Source organism: Haemorhous mexicanus, chromosome 1 (genome assembly GCF_027477595.1).
Source record: "Haemorhous mexicanus isolate bHaeMex1 chromosome 1, bHaeMex1.pri, whole genome shotgun sequence".
Lineage (NCBI taxonomy): Eukaryota > Metazoa > Chordata > Aves > Passeriformes > Fringillidae > Haemorhous > Haemorhous mexicanus.
This window is the reverse complement of record NC_082341.1, coordinates 105,070,945-105,088,028: the sequence shown is the minus strand read 5'-3', so window position 1 is coordinate 105,088,028 and position 17,084 is coordinate 105,070,945. Positions and strand designations below refer to the sequence as shown.

General features: G+C 39.4%; 1 protein-coding gene across 6 annotated transcripts in view; it reads right to left on the bottom strand.

Annotated features, from left to right (window-relative positions):
• FAM210A (family with sequence similarity 210 member A) overlaps nucleotides 1-17,084 on the bottom strand; it is a 28,366-nt gene that overhangs the window by 10,966 nt on the left and 316 nt on the right. The window contains exons 1-4 of one of the 6 annotated variants that reach the window (XM_059857658.1): nucleotides 16,917-16,945; nucleotides 4,263-4,370; nucleotides 2,575-3,047; nucleotides 346-457 (exon numbers count right to left, since the gene is read on the bottom strand). In XM_059857658.1, the coding sequence (XP_059713641.1) occupies nucleotides 346-457; nucleotides 2,575-3,023 (561 nt within the window). In that variant the 5' untranslated portion in view covers nucleotides 3,024-3,047; nucleotides 4,263-4,370; nucleotides 16,917-16,945. Of the gene's footprint in view, nucleotides 1-345; nucleotides 458-2,574; nucleotides 3,048-4,262; nucleotides 4,371-16,565; nucleotides 16,714-16,761; nucleotides 16,857-16,916; nucleotides 16,946-17,084 lie in introns of those variants that run through there. The other 5 variants (XM_059857684.1, XM_059857668.1, XM_059857688.1 and 2 more) reach the window with 5 other exon arrangements.

Genomic DNA, 17,084 nt, shown 5'->3' with positions numbered 1-17,084 from the left:
ATAAAAATAACCGTCCTTTTATCTAAAATTCAATGAGGTGTTTAGACTCAACCTCTTTGTCCCTGCTAATTATGTCAGCAATACAGAAGAATAACTTAATTGTCATCTCAGAGGGTTGCAATACTTCTGCAGCAAAGAAGTTATTTTAGAAATACTGATAGACTCCTTGAAGGAACACAGGACACATATCAACTTGCATGGGACTATTTTTACCACAAAATGAACGCTCAAGTACATGTAGCTATCGAAGAAAGCAAATTAATTCTTTCTGCTGTAAACAAGTAAATCCTGTTTAGTTCACCAGGCAAGACTCCGAGCTTATTTACAAACTATAATTATACTTACTTTATACAATGCATATGCAGTTAGTGCATTTCCACTCTGGGAATTTTTCAAGATGTCTACTACGCTGTCTGGTAAGCCAATCAACTCTAGGAATGGAACAACATTCACCCCACTATAAAAGAGAAAAACATTGGTAACTTGAATGGGAATTTGAAACCTGAACAGTAATTTAGAGTACTATTTCTTTATTACACAAACTTCATAATTTGAAAACAAAATTTTTTTTATCTAAGCAATAAACTTACAGGAGTTATGTTTCTGACCATAGGAAAATTAATGTTCTTTTCAGCATTTCAAAAGGTGACCCATTTATATTATCTCTGTTGGGTGGAATGGTTTCTAACTTACCTGTGTCCGAGTTTATGTTTGAGGTAAGTAGATGTAACGGTGGTAAGACAGCTACTCAGGTTCCGGCTGTGCATGTTCAATTTCATGCTCTGTTTTGCCTAAAATTACCTTTTTTTTTCTATTAAAATTTCAGACAATGTTCTCCATTCACTTCTAAATATATCAAACATGGAATGTGGCAAAAGAAAAGGAAGCAACATGTTACATGGACAAGACTTCAGGGGCTTTGTGCTCAGTTGTTCTACTGTGCCAGTATAAGGTGTCAAGATAGTGGAGGGAGCTCCTATCATAATTTCTTTCTATTTGACATCCAGGAAGATACCAAAAGAGAAAGGAAAGCTCATCTTTATATTATAGAAGAAAACTACACATAGTTATAGAAGACCTGAGTTTCCAATATTTTGAGAGTTTATATCATTGGTACCATTATCTATTTCTATCTAATATTTTAGGCATTCTTCTGAGCAATCACTTTACATCAGGAAAAGTAACAGGCAGTAATTTACCAACAGTTACTAGAGCCTACAGTCTGAAGGCCTCTTCCCAGAGTAGGGAATGGAGATCTAGTAGGAGCTGAAAGACAGCTCTAACTGTGCCATTTCATAAACCACTGCTGTTTAGTCTGGTATGACCAGTCATTCTGAGAGTAATTTTTCCACTTCAAGAGGGCACTGCTCCTGTGGCATAACAAACTGAAGCTTTGTTATAATTAGTTTAATTAGTTTCTAGTTTAATATTTCAGTTGTTTTCATCTGCCAAATACCTACTTTAGCAGCAGGCTTTAGAGTTTCAAGAAAAGTAATCTTCACTCAATGTGAAGTGTCTGGACATAAGCATCAACCTGAATTTATTCAAAGCAAAATATTTTTATAGTTCAAGACCTTTATTCCTCTGACATGAGCTAAATTTAGAATGACATTTGGATCTATAGCTCCCAGAAAGGGCAATTATGCCAGTTGGTTAGAGTAACTAAAACAAACACTTGTGCAGTAAGGCATTCTGATGTCAGAGTTCCATCCTTGCCACCACAAACCTGGTTGTTTCATGCTTACTATTATTAAATATACAACACCAGCAGTCCAGAGATAAACATTTGCTTATATTTAGCAAACTATTTCCAGATAAATAAAACCTCTTTCATCTGAACTAGCAAACTAGCAGATCATAATTGATGTAGTAGTTTTTTCTGATAAATGCCATTTTCCAGAATGGTATCTAGCACATGCTGTAACTAAAAGAAACTAGAATTAGAATACATAGTTTATATATTTTTTTTTTTACCCACACAAATATTTAATTTCCAATTAAAAAGCATGGTCTACAGCAGCAATTTTTTCAGTGGATGGCAGGAAAGACAGGAAAAAGAAACAAAAAAGGAGGGGATACCCATTGTGAACAGCTAAGTGAGGTAAATCCATGAATTGAAAATCCAGTTATGAGGAAGGACTGGGGATGAAGCGGGGAGGAAGTGGCAACCTGAAGTCCAAGGGCAAAAAAAAAAAAAAAAAGAAAATGTCTATAAAGATCTCAACTAGCCATTCATAATCAGGATTCCAAATCCCTATCTTTACCTTTTGAGAGATTACTAATAATTTCAATGCTGTTTACATCCATTCATCATTTTGGAGAGATGAGCATTCCTTTAAATGTCAGCAACATACCTGGTACACAGCAATAACTGCATGGTAATAGTATCTACACGACACTCTCATGAATCCTAAATACTTTCAACATTAACCTTATGCTTTAGTCAGAAATGTAGCCACATTTCTCTTTTAAATATAAAGGCACTTTTTAACACACAATAATAATTTATGTCCTTTCACTAGTTGATCTCAATTCAACCATGGTATTGGGCACTGCAACAAAATACCAACTTACTTCATGGCTGCATAGTAAAAGGATCCAAACCATACACTGGAAGTCACAAGGTGCACTGGAATCATGACTTTCCCATACTGCTTAAAAGTCTTCTTGAATCTCTGAACAAGACTAATTGATTTATCTTGTAATGGATCAGGTTCTGAAGAATCTGACTCTGCAGGGCTCTGCTTGGGCGCATCAGTGGCCGAAGGCAAAGAATTTCTCTCTTCTGGTACTTTGTGAGAAGTGTTTGCTGGCTGTGATTGAAAATCAGTTTTCTTTGAGGCAAAGTGAGCTGCACCCGCATGAAGACATCGTTTAGGAGGGTCTAGTGCCAGAATCACTTTGCATCCCACATTAGCAAGCACAGACTGTCCTTTTAAGCACTGAAAGACACCGGTGCGGGGGAAGAACCAACACGTCCCGTGAGCCAGCTGAGATGCAGAATGTAACAGACTCCGCTGCATTTTGGTGAAGTGTGGATGAAGTTTCTATAAAGAAGAACCAAGAGTACACAAACTGCACTTCAATGGTGTGATTTCCACTTACTCCAATGCCACTTACAATTCTCAAATTTTAAACAGCTTTTTATTCTACTTTAAAGAGGCTTTCCTTATCTTTCTTTGCAGAAATAGTTACCTTCCAGAATTAAGGAAATAATTTTCTCATTTTTTCAGCATTCTGAATTAAAATAGTCCCTTCATTTAACATACTCTGCTCCCTGCTGCTAAAATGATCACTCTACTCCCAAAACACATTCTTAGGAGTTTAGTACTAATCTATTGCTTTTATCTACATAACCTGGCACAGACACTGAAAAGTTGCTCTTAAACTTCACTTATAGTAGTATCTGATAACTTAAGTGAACCTTGAGCCTACATAAATGCATTATCAATTCACTGAAGTAAGTGCAATTAAAATTTATTTTTGGTGTCAGTGCATTCTTAGTTTTGGTAAAATTTTTCATTTTCTATACTATTTTCAGTAGAAGTTCATAAAATTGAAAGCCCCAATAGAAATAATTATTAATGATCAAGAAATAGCCTAAATAGTAACAAATGTAACTGTAACAGCCTGCCAGTAACACCTGTCAGGAAGGGGGAAGGTACTGTTGAATGTCCTATATTAACATGAGCAAAACTGAATTGCAATTTTCCAAACATTGCAATGTGAAGAATATTTTAAAACTGTGGAATAACCCAGTTAACTTTATGATTTAGAATACTTACCAATTACTCCTGAAAGTTTGAAATAACTATTGAGAGCTTCCCCACAAAGAAGAAAGGAGTTTCGTTTTGCATGCATAGACATCAAGAAATAATTTTTACCCCCCAAAAAGCATGCTTTGAAATTGTGAAATACTCTTTCCTTTATTCAATGGTTGCAAGTTACAAAATTAACATTCCTTCCCTTCCAAAAAAAAAAACCCCAAAAACGGTGATGCTAATTGATGTAACAAATGCCACTTAAGTTAGTTACATTACAAGTTTTGTGCATTAGTAATGCTTTTCCATTTTTATTTGTCACAATTCTTTATCCAAACTAGAAATCATTGAAATTTAATTGAAACATCATATCTGCTTTCCCTTCACCTTAGATGTATGCCAGGTGCTTTAGCAGGTGCCTTTTCTAGGCTGCAGAAAATGATCAATACTTCCTAACACACGAAGAAGTTAAAAAAAAAAAAAAGGTGAAACCATACATACCCTTTATTACTTTCTAGATATGGTAAGGTGTGTATCTTCAAAAAGTTGCAACTCTTCCACTAGTTCCCCACCTTTCAAATATATGTCTTGAACACATTGAAGCCCCTGCTAAAGTGAAAAAAGGGCACATTTAGAGAGATAGCAACAAGAGCAAATTAATTCTATGAAGATTTATTTCTGGCCAGCCTGAAACCTTGCAACTGAAGAAGTTATTGGTGTAAATTCCCTTTAGAATACTGACATGCTAATGGGAGATTTTTTTCTGTGTAATTTTAGAAGTCCCTCAACTTTGAATTACTCTTCTCTTCCAAGAGAGGAAAGTTTCATAATCCAAATGGATCTGTTGGAACAGTCCTGCCTGTATGTTTTCTAGCTAGTTTTATGCTACTGTTGTACTTGCATTAATGGAAATTACTAGAATTACAATGTTTGATGTGGGGAGAAGATGAATTCCCAGGTTTCAAACTCCCTGGGAACCTCTGCATTGCTTGTGACACACAGACACACACTTTTGTTGAACTCCTGCTAACAGGAGGTACTGCAACAACAGGCAAAAAGGAACTTGTGTCTTTATATAAGGAAGCAGTTACTCTGCCCTGTTAAGTTATGAACTCGGTGGGAGTCAAAAAGTGCTGCTGCTGCTCATGGAGCAGTAAATCAGCTACAGGTACAGGCTCTCCATGACTCGGTTTTCTGTAGGACTTCATTGGAAGCAGCAATTGCTTCAGGTATCTCTAGTTTTACAAGAAGCAGAGAATCTTGCTTACTTCTGAAATCCAAATGCAATTGCTTCTCAAAACAAGAAGTAGGGAAAACACTCAGTAAGACTCAAGTGTTCAGATGGTACTCTATCATATGCCAACTACTTAATTGATTTATGGAAATTTTAACAACAAATTTGGAACATGGCAACTGCATTCCTTGCCTATTGCCACTTACAGTTCTTTCCTGAGGGATAACATTCTCCACAGAGAACTGTTTTCCCCTCTCACTAATAGTACACAGCACCAAGTGTCTGCCCTAAGTAGATTTTCTCAATATCCAGCCAGCAGACTCAGCAAAAGGCATCCACCTATGGGAATCTGGAGGCTCTGGAGTCAGACTTCTACTGTTCACTAGTACCCTACTGAAAAATACCTGGTTCAAACAAGCTTTGCAAATTCCCACCATACAGCATGGGGGAAACCATAATTTTGAATCATTTATGTTATTAACAGGACAATACATTCCAGCAGCCTTGGAAAAAGATCATTCCTCAGCACAGGACTGAGAAGCTGAACAAGCATTTCTGAATTTTTCCATTCCTTGTAGTGTATTTACAGCAGCACTTCTCAGAGCACTGTTTCTAGGTTTTGCATTCTAGCAGTGTCCAAACACCTCTGACCCACCACAGTGGCTACATAAGACTGGGGGAGGAAATGGTTCCATTCTCCTGAGTGTGGGTTACCACTGTGTCCAATGCTTCCCAGGCAGCATGTGACACTTCTGTGATCAGTAAATGAGTTTCAAGGTCTTTGCTCACCAAGTTACATGCACCATGTAAAACTTAAAAATAGAATGTCACCAATGGCTTTAGAGCAGAGGAAGTTCTGGGGCTTTTACAAGACTTTCCATGCCACTTTTTGTTCCTATATTCTCAGATGGACTTGAAAGTCATTAATTAAAGGCTTTTTTTCTCCATGATGCATGACCTGGCAGGTCAAAAGGAATTTTATCTAAACATCTACAGTAGACCCTGAAGAGGTTTTGCACCTCGAAAGCAGACAGTATGCTTCTAGTTGATATTCTGCATAACTGCTTACTGTTTGTTTCTCCACTTTAAAATGTGGAGAACTACAACAGCTTGATAGATAAGGAAAGGGTAAGATATGACAGTGCTTATGTTTGAGAGGATAAAAGAAAACATTTTTTGAAACAAGGTAAAAATTTTCCTAATGACCTTACTGTGTTTCACACGGAAGTGCTTTGCTTATTTAAATGAACAAAGGAGAGACCTTTTGAAGCACTGGTACATTGAGTATTACACTGCTATCCAGAAGCACTGGCATGAGGAAACTACTATAAAGGTAACAGCATGATGTAGGAAAGGCACATGAATAAAGTAACAGATTAATACAGCATACACGTTGTAAATTCATTTTAAAGAAACAAATATTTTTAAAGAGGTGATGGGTGCAGCTGCTCAATTGTTATACTTTAGTTACTTGGCTCAACAATGCAAAGAAATTTTTATCAGGACACATAAAGTGCACAATAATTATGGTTGGAGATCCAAATAAATATGAAACTAGCTGTTTCAACCCTCTAAAACATGAGATGGATACAGAGAAACTTGTCCTTTAAGAGAATTAGTGAGAGGTAATTCCTAAAACCCTGTGCACTAAACAGGCAGCAGGAAGCGTGCCAGCCTATGGATTTGAGACACAAATTTCTTCTCTAAGCATAATACTTCTCAAAGAAATTACTTTGATACACAAGCTATACAACTGCCCCTGTAACATTAGGTTGTTAAAAACACTCAGATTCTAAGGAAGTCAGGACAGTAACCTGAATGTTACCCACAACTGCACCTAATGACTTTAGAAAAGCTGCTTCTTCATTTTTGTGTGTTTTACATTTTTCCTGCTGTTACATCATGCTGCAAAGATACAGAGATGGATAAGAAGGTACAAGCTCCAGACACCAAGGTGAGAAAGCACTTATCTGTGGGGTGGGAGCAGGGGGAAAGGTGTTTTAAAGCATCTTAGATTACTTTATTAGTTTTCACTTAAAAATGCCACAAAGGAAAAAAAATATCTGTCTAAGGACAAATATAACTCAAGTTCTCTACTCCAAGAATTCCATGTAGTCAGTGACAGAATAGGTATTAGCTACAGAAACCATGAAATGCTATACAAACACTTGTGTTACGGTATCCTCTTCAGCACTGTCACATCCTAGCTAACAATTATTTAGTAGGATCTCCAGCAGACTGTGAACTGAGCTGTAGAGATCTTGGCTGCTCAAGACAAACTCTTGGTTGGGATTCTTGGACATCCATTTAATTCCTGAAGGCACCCCTGTCTCATAGTGAGCTGTTAACAAGGCCTCTGACATAAAGGGAGTACTCTAGGGGCCTCTTAAGGAAAAGTACAGATCAGCTTCCCATTGCAGTGCTGGAGGTTTTGTTTAGGAAACTTCTGTACTTGTGTTATAATTCAGATCAGCTTTGGCATAAATCTGATATACTACAAGAGCATCCTAGCTCTTGCATTTGCTCCACTTTCCACTGATAATTAGGAAGTAGATATTAGATTTGCTTTTTGTTCCCAAGGAAAACAAAAGTTCAGGAATGTTAAATGCCACAGAGCTGGTTTATTGACTGTCACAGAGTCATTGGCTTTGGATGTGTGCTAACACATTCTATGCCAAAAAAACTCCAGATCTTTGGAAAACACAGAAGTAACAAGCCTGGCCAATACAGGTATAGCAAAGGCTGCTGTGGATATTTACTGTTGGAAAGAGAAAACATGTCAGAGATACTGTCAGAAACTATCATCAGGATAATTTGTACAAAAATTGTTACCCTGTTACAAATAATTTTGAGTTTTTTGAGTTACCAAAAAAATTAAAAAAATAAGAAGGTGGGGGTGCATAAAAGATGGCAAAAACTTTAGTGTTAAGATAATGGCAAAAACTTTAGTGTTAAGTTTGTTTGTAAAAGAGGTCAGAAAGCATCAGAGGGAATTGAGGATATAGTATATGTAGAGAACACTGGGTTATTTTCTCAGTTATACCAGAAACACTCTGGACACAATATGTAAATATGGATGACTTTAAAGCATTTTCACTTGTTCTGTTACTGTTTAAAAAAAGAACATTAATTATACCACAGGAGAGTTTCCAATGAAAATCTGCGAGCTTTTTCTACTCCCAAGGCACCTTTCTATGGAAACAGAAAATTAATTTACATTCTTGTCATATTTAGTGTAAAATCTAGAAAAATTTGAGAATTGTGTGTGGCAGACAGAGTAGAATTTAGACAGGAAACAAACCAAGTTTTCAGAAATCCTTTTCCACTCATCCTTCAGACTGCATAAAAAGCAAATACAGAGATCTCATCCAAGCAGCTCAGTTTAATAAACACCACCACCACATTGCTCACATTTTTACTAAACATAATAAAAATCCCCAAAGGTTGTTTTCAGATTTAACTTGTTCTTTTCAAGAACTCATTGACAGTATATATAAAAAAACCCCAAAACTGATTTTGCCAAGCTTATAAACCAAAATAAGAAAAAAAGAAAACCACAACTGAACTGAAAACATAAATGGGTGTCCTAAAAATCTGGGGACATATTTTAAAATAATTTTAAGATTAGTGCAATACATGCAAAGCATTGTTTTTCTTAAATTCAGTGTCAAATATAACTATAAATCTCTTGGTAACTGCAAAGGGTTGGTACAGCATGGAGTCACCAACCACAGCTGGGAAAGTGGCAGTATACAAGGATTTTTTATGCTTTGCATTAATATGTTGAGTGCATGAATGAATGAACATTTAGAATTTCTATTTTCACCTCTACTGCTTTTGCAGTATCACTCAAACTATCTATTATTCATTCTAAATGAAGACACTTGCTTATAATTTGAAGTTTGGGCATCATTAGCTGTGTAGTTTTGTCTACCATTCAGGACTGTCTAAAAATATAACACCACATTTTAGGCTAAAAGGAGTAATGCAAAATAAATCACAGCGGAACTTATTTAAAACTTGGTAAAATCAGGTTAAAACAAATAAAAGACTAAACCCTTGCAGACAGATGACCCTAAAGCATTAGCCCCACCCTACCTCTACACTATTTTCACTTAGTAAGTGCTATGCTATGATTTTTTTAATTGATCATATAATTACAACTAATACTGTTAAGTGGAGATAAGACAACAACTTTGTTACTCTTATTTTACCTAAACTACTCTTCTTGCTAAAACACCCTGAGCAAAATCAAAAAAGTAAAATAAACTTCCACAGTCCTGACACATGAAGTAATCTTCACTGCTACAATCTACTCAAATATTAAAAAGGACAAGAAGTAGCTTTAGGAAGAAAAAAAGATATTGCAGATATGTGTAAAGTCTGCACACTGGATTCAGAAGACAAATAAAGCAGGAGAACGTAATGCAATGCCTGTGTGTTGAATGATACATCTGGAAAGCTAAACAGGAGCCTTAACAGCACAGTCAATATGTTCACGGTAACTCCATTTTCCTCTGTGATGGAAAGTACCGGATCTTAAGATTGCATGTAGCTGACCATTATATGAAAATGTGAATGCTGTCTCTCAAATGCTTCTAAAAGAAAGGATCACAATCAGCTGTAGTGCTTTCTGCATGTAGCTGACCATTATATGAAAATGTGAATGCTGTCTCTCAAATGCTTCTAAAAGAAAGGATCACAATCAGCTGTAGGGCTTTCTGCTCTTCGGAACTGTTTGTAATAGCTGGGGCTATTCCATCTGTTAGTGCTGGTTCCTTCTTTCACAAGTTTCGTTCTGCCCTCTACTGAATTTTTACGTAAGTACAACTCAAACTACAAACACAAAAGGTTTCTGCTGTCTTTGATTCGAAAGTGTTGCTGGATCATCCTCTGCATTAGTTCCAGAGCCTCTCAGATTATAGACACGTGTCAAGGAAAAATTTGGCTTTTAAAGTGCTATCTGGTTTGATTTTTTTGGTCCATTTGTCACTCTACAGACATGTCTGCAACAAGCAAGGCAGAGAAATTATGCCTATAGATTGCAACTAAGCTTAAAAATAGGCATATTATATATCTATGCTTAAAAAGGCCAAAAAAAGCCTTATGTTAGTTAAAAGCAGGGGCTGTATTCATCTGCTTCTTCACACTACCTTCCACTTTAGGCTAATGATCAAAATAAGATCTGATTCTCTTTCTACTCCACTTAGGTAGTAACTTTCTGAATCCTAAGGTATCATTAGTTCATTCCTCCTAAAACACTTGTGGTTGTCTCTCAGAGGGTTTTCAGCCACAGGGCCCTTGACACACAGATGTGGGGACGATAGGGGCATGTGTGTAGTGGTCTGGTTTACAAAGCAGTGGAAAGCTTCTACTGGATAACTAACAAGGGTTGGAAAGGGACTTCACATAAGCAAGTCTCAGATCTGCAGTTTCCTGCATATGTCTCTGAACTCCCCCAAGAAAAAAAACCAACCCACAACTGAAGTGATGAGGGGTTAGATGTTAAAACATGAACAAAAAAATACACAGATCAGTTTTCTACACTTCATCAGAACATTATTTGAGAATCTCTTAGGATCTTCCCTCTCAATAGTACATTGTATTTTATTTGACAAATCTCTCACCTCTTTCAACTCCCTGAGCATCTCAAGTGTTTTGACTCTACACTTTAACACACGCTGAAATGCATTGGAAATATGGTTATTAGTTCTATGTTCAGAGCTCAGATATTCCTTTTATGATGAAATTCAGAGATGCAGTGCACATCTCTTTTCACTGAGTCATCAATGAGTCAAAAGGTTGCTGCCAAAAACTGAACTCTTGCTCAAGACTTCCTGCTACTTGCAACTTGGATTCTAGTAGTCAAGCTCATTTTTTAATTCATAGTTTTTCTGGTCACTCAGCACTTCACTGATATAGACAATGTGGATTATAATAACTAATTTTTAAAGTGTCTGAAATTGTAATAAAATATTTATTCATTAAAAATGTAATGAAACAATTACAGACACACTGCAGATACACTGACTTTTACAAAAACAGATGGTGCTGACACAAATAAAGCTCAGCCTTCTTGACCAGATCTGCTGGGTTTGTGCAGCAAGGTTCCGGAGGAGGGTGGGCTATAGGGGTGGTTTCTTTGAGAAGCCGCCAAAAGCTTCCCCCATGTTTGACAGAGTCAAGGCTAGCCCGCTCCAAGACAGACTCACTGCTGGCCAAGGCTGAGACTATCAGTGATGGTGGTAGAGCCATGGGATAACATGGCTAAGAAGGAAAAAAAAAACTGTTACAGAGATGTAATTGAGGCCAGGGAAGAGCAGAGTGACAGCCCTGCAGACACCAAGGTTAGTGAAGGAGGAAGGAGAGGTGCTCCAGTCACAGGATCTGAGACAAGCCAGCAGCCTGTGATGCAGATCATGGTGAAGGAGCTGTGTCCTTGCAGCCCATGGAGGTCTAGAGAGAAACAGACATCCACCTGCAGCCTGTGGAGGAGCCCACACCAGAGCAGGTGGATGCCAGGAGGAGGCTGTGACCCTGTAGGAAACCCACACTGGAGAAGGTCCTCTAAGGACCTGGGGCAAGAGAAGTCCATGCTAGAGCAGGTTTGCTGGGTGGACTTGTGATTTCATAGGGGATCCACGCTGGAACAGGCTACTCCTGGAGGACTGCGCACAGTATGAAATGACCCATGCTGGAGCAGTTCACGAATAACTGCAGCTCATGGGAAGGATTCATGTTGGAGAGGTTTGTGGAAGACTGTCTGCCATGGGAAGAACCCTCTGCTGCAGCAGGGGCAGAATTTTCCCCCAGTGGAGGAAGTAGTGGCAGAGACAACATGTGATGAACTGATTGTAACCCCCTTCCCCATCCTCCTGTGCCACTGAGAGGAAGAGCAGGGAGAGAACATGGAGTAGAATTAAGCCCGGTAAGGAAGGGGGAGTGCCAGGAAGAAATGTTTAGGATTTGTTTTACTTCTCATTTCCATACTCTGATTTGATTGGTAATAAATTCAATCTATTTCCCCATATTGAGTCTGTTTTGCCCATGCCAGCAAGCAATGACTGATCTCTCCCTGCCCTTACCTCAACTAAAGAGCCTTTCATTGTATTTTCTTCTCCCTGCCCAGTTGAGGAGGGGAGGGGTAGAGCAGCTTTGGTGGGCACCTGACATCCAGGTCAATCAAACCATACATTAAACCACAGAATAAGACATTAGGTATTCAAATATCTTGACTAATAATAAAAGGCTTTTATTAGGAATATGCTTAAACTTCAATCTTAGAATCAGCTTTGTACAACCTTCTGCCTCACCTTCCACAGTGACTACCAAACCTGTTTCCTTTCTAGCCTTGATAAATGCCATTTTTGCCACCTTGGATCTTTACAGGTCTTGCCTCATTATTGTGTTTCTTTTCTCCGTAACCCAACAGCAAGCAACAGTACTATCTGTAATAATACATTAAGTGCAAATTATATTATGTAATAATTTTATAGGACACTTAAAACAACAACTTTTAAGTACCAAGTTTTTCTCATCAAATTCACCCAAAATGCCTCTAAAGATGTCCAAAAAACATCCTCAAGGAAGAACTCTGAAACCTTACAATTAGAAACAAAGTAGGAATAAAAGTAAACCAGTGTGAAACTGGAAAAAAAAACCATCCCAGCTTCCGTAAAAACAGAATTCACAGTGGAAGCATTGGGTTCAAGATTTTTTCTTTTATTCTCTCACCACATTTATTTCACACTTTCAAACACTGAAAAGCTGTCATTTTTGCCAGCAAAAAAATACAGAACGTTCATCTTTCAGCAGAATTACTGTTGGCAGACATTCACTTCCAGTACAAATCTTTTCTAAATATTCAAAGTAAGTGCTGAATTCTCTGTTGTGAATTCAAATTTCTCCATATGGGGAAATATGTGCAGTATCAATCAGAATATCTTGAAAAATTATGTGTGAAGAGGCTGATCATAACATTTACAGAACACACACACACTCAAAACCACAGTCTTCATCTAATTTTCAGTAAACGCTATTCCCAACATCTCTACAAATGAACGTGAACAGTTCTTACAAGCGAAGTATTATTTTTATTAAGGTCTTGATACCTGAGTGGCTGCACCTTCTTGCCCATTATTCAGTTTACTGCCTTACACAGCACTTCTTGCATAGAGGACATGCAAACAACAAAATTACACCATCTACAAGTATCTGAAAGTATATCAGATTCAGAGAGCTGTGTCTTTACACTACAAGGAGCTCTGATGAGACTTCAGTATTAGAGCTCTAATAACATTCCTACTCAGTCTGAAGCAGCAGCATTACAACACTGCTGTATTCGGATTGGGAAAGGAATCCTGTGACTGCAACACTGCAACCTTTGCAAGCACACTGCTTTCTGACAGATGTCGTTAACAAGGCCCAAAGCTTGTGGTTCAGCACAGAAACATCTGACATCAGAAAGTACTATCCTATGGCCTGAGACAACTGGAAGGAAATGCTGGATGCCATCTAATTTTAACATCAATAAAGTCAGTTTTTAAATTCACAAAATATTAAGCATGAATAGTTATCTGCCTGGTACATGCTGGGGCTAAGCACTACCACTGCAGTTAAAGGTAAGTGCTGTCACATTTTACTAAAATCTTCCATCAGCCACTTTTAGAAGCGTCTCACTGAATTCTTCTGAAGCCACTCATGCATTTTTATTTCCAACCAACAAAATTCATCCACTGGAAAAATAGCTATTGATATGTTTTATAATTTGTTTGTGAGCACCTGACTGTATTAACAATCATTCCCTTCCTCCATCCCCATCCTCAACGACATGGCAAGTCCTAAAGAGCTGCAGGGGATCACCTGCTGCAATGTTCTACAAAGCCACAATCACAGCCACACAACTTGTTTGGTTTACACAAGAACTGTTACACAGGGTCAAGGTCCATTCTCGGGCCAAGATAAAACAGTAGATGCACGGAATTAAAATTTATAGCCCATCTAAGTGTCCCTTTCATTTCCTCCTGTGCACAAACAGAGCTTTACCATTCAGATGAATTTATTTCGAAGCGGCAGGGTCACATCTGGAAACACAACAAAAAAGGTGGCTTGTTTGAAGAGGATGAGAGGAAAACTGAGTGATGGAAGGCACTGGGCTACAAAGGGTTGGAGATTTTTAGAGGAAGCACAGAGTTCCAAACACAGTAAATCCAACTGTGTAATGCCAATGCCTAAAAGAAGTGTCTTCAGTCCTTACCAGACAAAAAGTCCTAAGTAGGCACACCACCTGCTTAAATCACAATTTTCTGGACATAATTTATTATGGACAAAGTGTGTTGGACTTAACACACCTGATACCTTCAAGACTCAACTAAATTTATGAAAATAGAATGAACAGGTGTCATCAGAATAGATTATAAGGATTTTTCAACTGAATAATAACATTTTACTCGCACTGGAATTTTACTATAGCGACAGGGACACAAAGAATTATGTGTGTTTTCTAGAGGGGTCACAACTCAAGACTGAAAAATTAAGAAAAAGCTCTGTAACTTAAACAGTGCTCTTTTTTGTTGTTTTTATTGTCACATTGCACAATCCATTAATCTCAAGTAAAAAATCGACTAGGGGCACATAATAGTCATTAAGAATCTTTGAACTCGAGTTTGATCCTTGATCTAAAGTAATGGAACTAGGTAGTTACCTATCAGCATATCAAGGTAAAATCCTTATGATCCATTCTGATGACACCTGGCTGTCCAGGAAGATTTCCATCAGGTTTTGGCCCCAGGTCTCAGTCCTTTCAGTGATTTTATTCCATTCCTAATACTGAAATATTGATGATTATGAATTTACTTCATCATCTTATTTTGAAAATAAGTTCATCTTCAACTATCTGATTTAACACCAAAAAGAACTAAATTGGATAGTCTTTCCAGCCTGCAGGACTAAACCGATTACAAGGAATTTGCTGAGATCCATTAGTAGTTTAACATTTTTAAAAATCAGTGCTCTTCTTGCTCTTGTTGAATTTCTCATGTCCTTGTCTTCAAGACTAGAAAAAGCTCCCTTCAGATCCAGAAATGTGCCAAGATGCAAACTGAGGGCTCTTATCTGACATTAGGGGACATTAAGAACTCCCTGTCTTGCAAAAACACACTTCACTTTCCAAGTGATATCTATGAGCATACACAAAAGCTGGGGTGGTTTACATGCAGAAAAGACCATCTACAGCAGGAAAACAATGTAGAATCTTTTAAAACCCAAACCAGATCAAAACTTTTCTTGCAGCTGCTATAGCCTGTGAAGCAGATCTGCAGACAGTCACACTAGACAAGTCTTTAACTTCTTACATTACTCACATACACCTTAACAGTCTGAATTTATCTACTCAGTTTTTGCCACATGGAAGCCACCTGATATCCACCAACCCAAATCACCAATTTTTTTTTTCCTGATGGAAGGACCTTTTAGGCATTGAGTGCAATTCAGTAACACTGCCACAAGGATCAGTCATACCCTTTTTACCTCAAACAGCCATTAAACAGAAAAGGAGAGAAACACCGGCTGTCACCCCCACAGGAGATGGACTGTGGAGACATACTATCCTCTGTGCATGCACTTCCCACACTGAAGCAGCTGCAAGCCACATAAGCACAGGCAGCAAAACACATTCCAAACGAGGAACCTGCACCCTATCTCTTCCCAAAGCAGCAAAACTTTGCCAAACCATTTTATATTTATACTTGTAACAGCAATGACACCTCGGGGTAAGCTGAAGAACGCTTTCAGTTTAAGAACTGGCTTTGCTAAGGAATTCTAGGACACTTCATGTACTGCTGTCCAAAGTAAGGTTTTCTCTTTCAGGACAGTTGGTAGAGGGCGTTTTGGAAATAGACATTAGTGAGGCTTACAAGTAGTTTGCAATAGCTGACATAGATCCGTGTTTCACTTAACAGTCTTAACAAATATTCTGATGACTTCTGTCTGACTCCCTGGATATACTTAATTAACAGGAGTGGACATAACATGAGACAATAAAACACTTGCACGGCCACTTCAAGCTTTCTGAAAAGACAAGACATAGGCAGGTCTAGGAAATGAACCCCTTTAAGAGGCATAAGCCACCCACGGTCCATCAGTGGTAACACAGAACCATGGAATATGCTGACTTGGAAGGGATCCATCAAGATCATCGATGTCCTCTGCACGGCCAACTCCTGGCCCTGCACAGGACATCCAAAGAATCACACCTTGTGATTGAGACTATGGCCAAACACCTGAGCTCTGCCAGCTGGTGCTGTGACCCTTTGCCTGGGGAGCTTGCTCCAGTGCCCAACCATCCTCTGGGTGAAGAACCTTTGCCTAATATCCAGCCTAAACTTTCTCTTGACAGAGTTTCGTGCCGTTCCCTTGGGTCCTGTCACTGGGCACCAGGGAACCGGGACAGCCGGTGCCCTTCGTGAAGAAGTCACAGCCTGAGCTCCCACCCTCAAATCCCTTCCTCTCCACCCAGATGCTGCAGCAGCCCACCGCGGAACATCCAGGCCCATCCAGCGTCATTTCCCTACCAAGAAATCTTTCCACCCCACTTGCTTGGGTCGCGGCCGACGTCCCTCAAGGCCGACCAACGCGGACTGGTCAAAGGGAAGGCAGCCAGAAGGAAGGCGCCAGCAGCCCGATCCCCCCACAAGCCGGGGCGGTGGGGGATCCGTCCCGATCCCGTGGGTCCCGCCGCTCCCGCTCCCGCCCCCGCCGCACGGGTACCTCGTGCCGGGCCCGCGCCGCTCCTCAGGGGCCCCGCGAGCCTCGGGCACGCGACGGTGTCACCAACGGCCGCTCCCGTCACACCCCCCCTCCCCCCCCGCCCCCCCCTCCGCCCGCCCCGCGCAACGTGCGGCGGCGCCCGTCCCCACCATCACCTTCAGGCCCGGCGGCACCCTCCCACTGCGCAGGCGCGAGCATCGCCCTCCCACCCGCACAGCTCCCTGGGACTCGTAGTCCCTCTGTCCCGGCTGGGACCCTGCCACCTTTCACAGAACCAAATTCGGAAGTGACCTTTAAGACCACCCTGTCCAGTCGTCAACCCA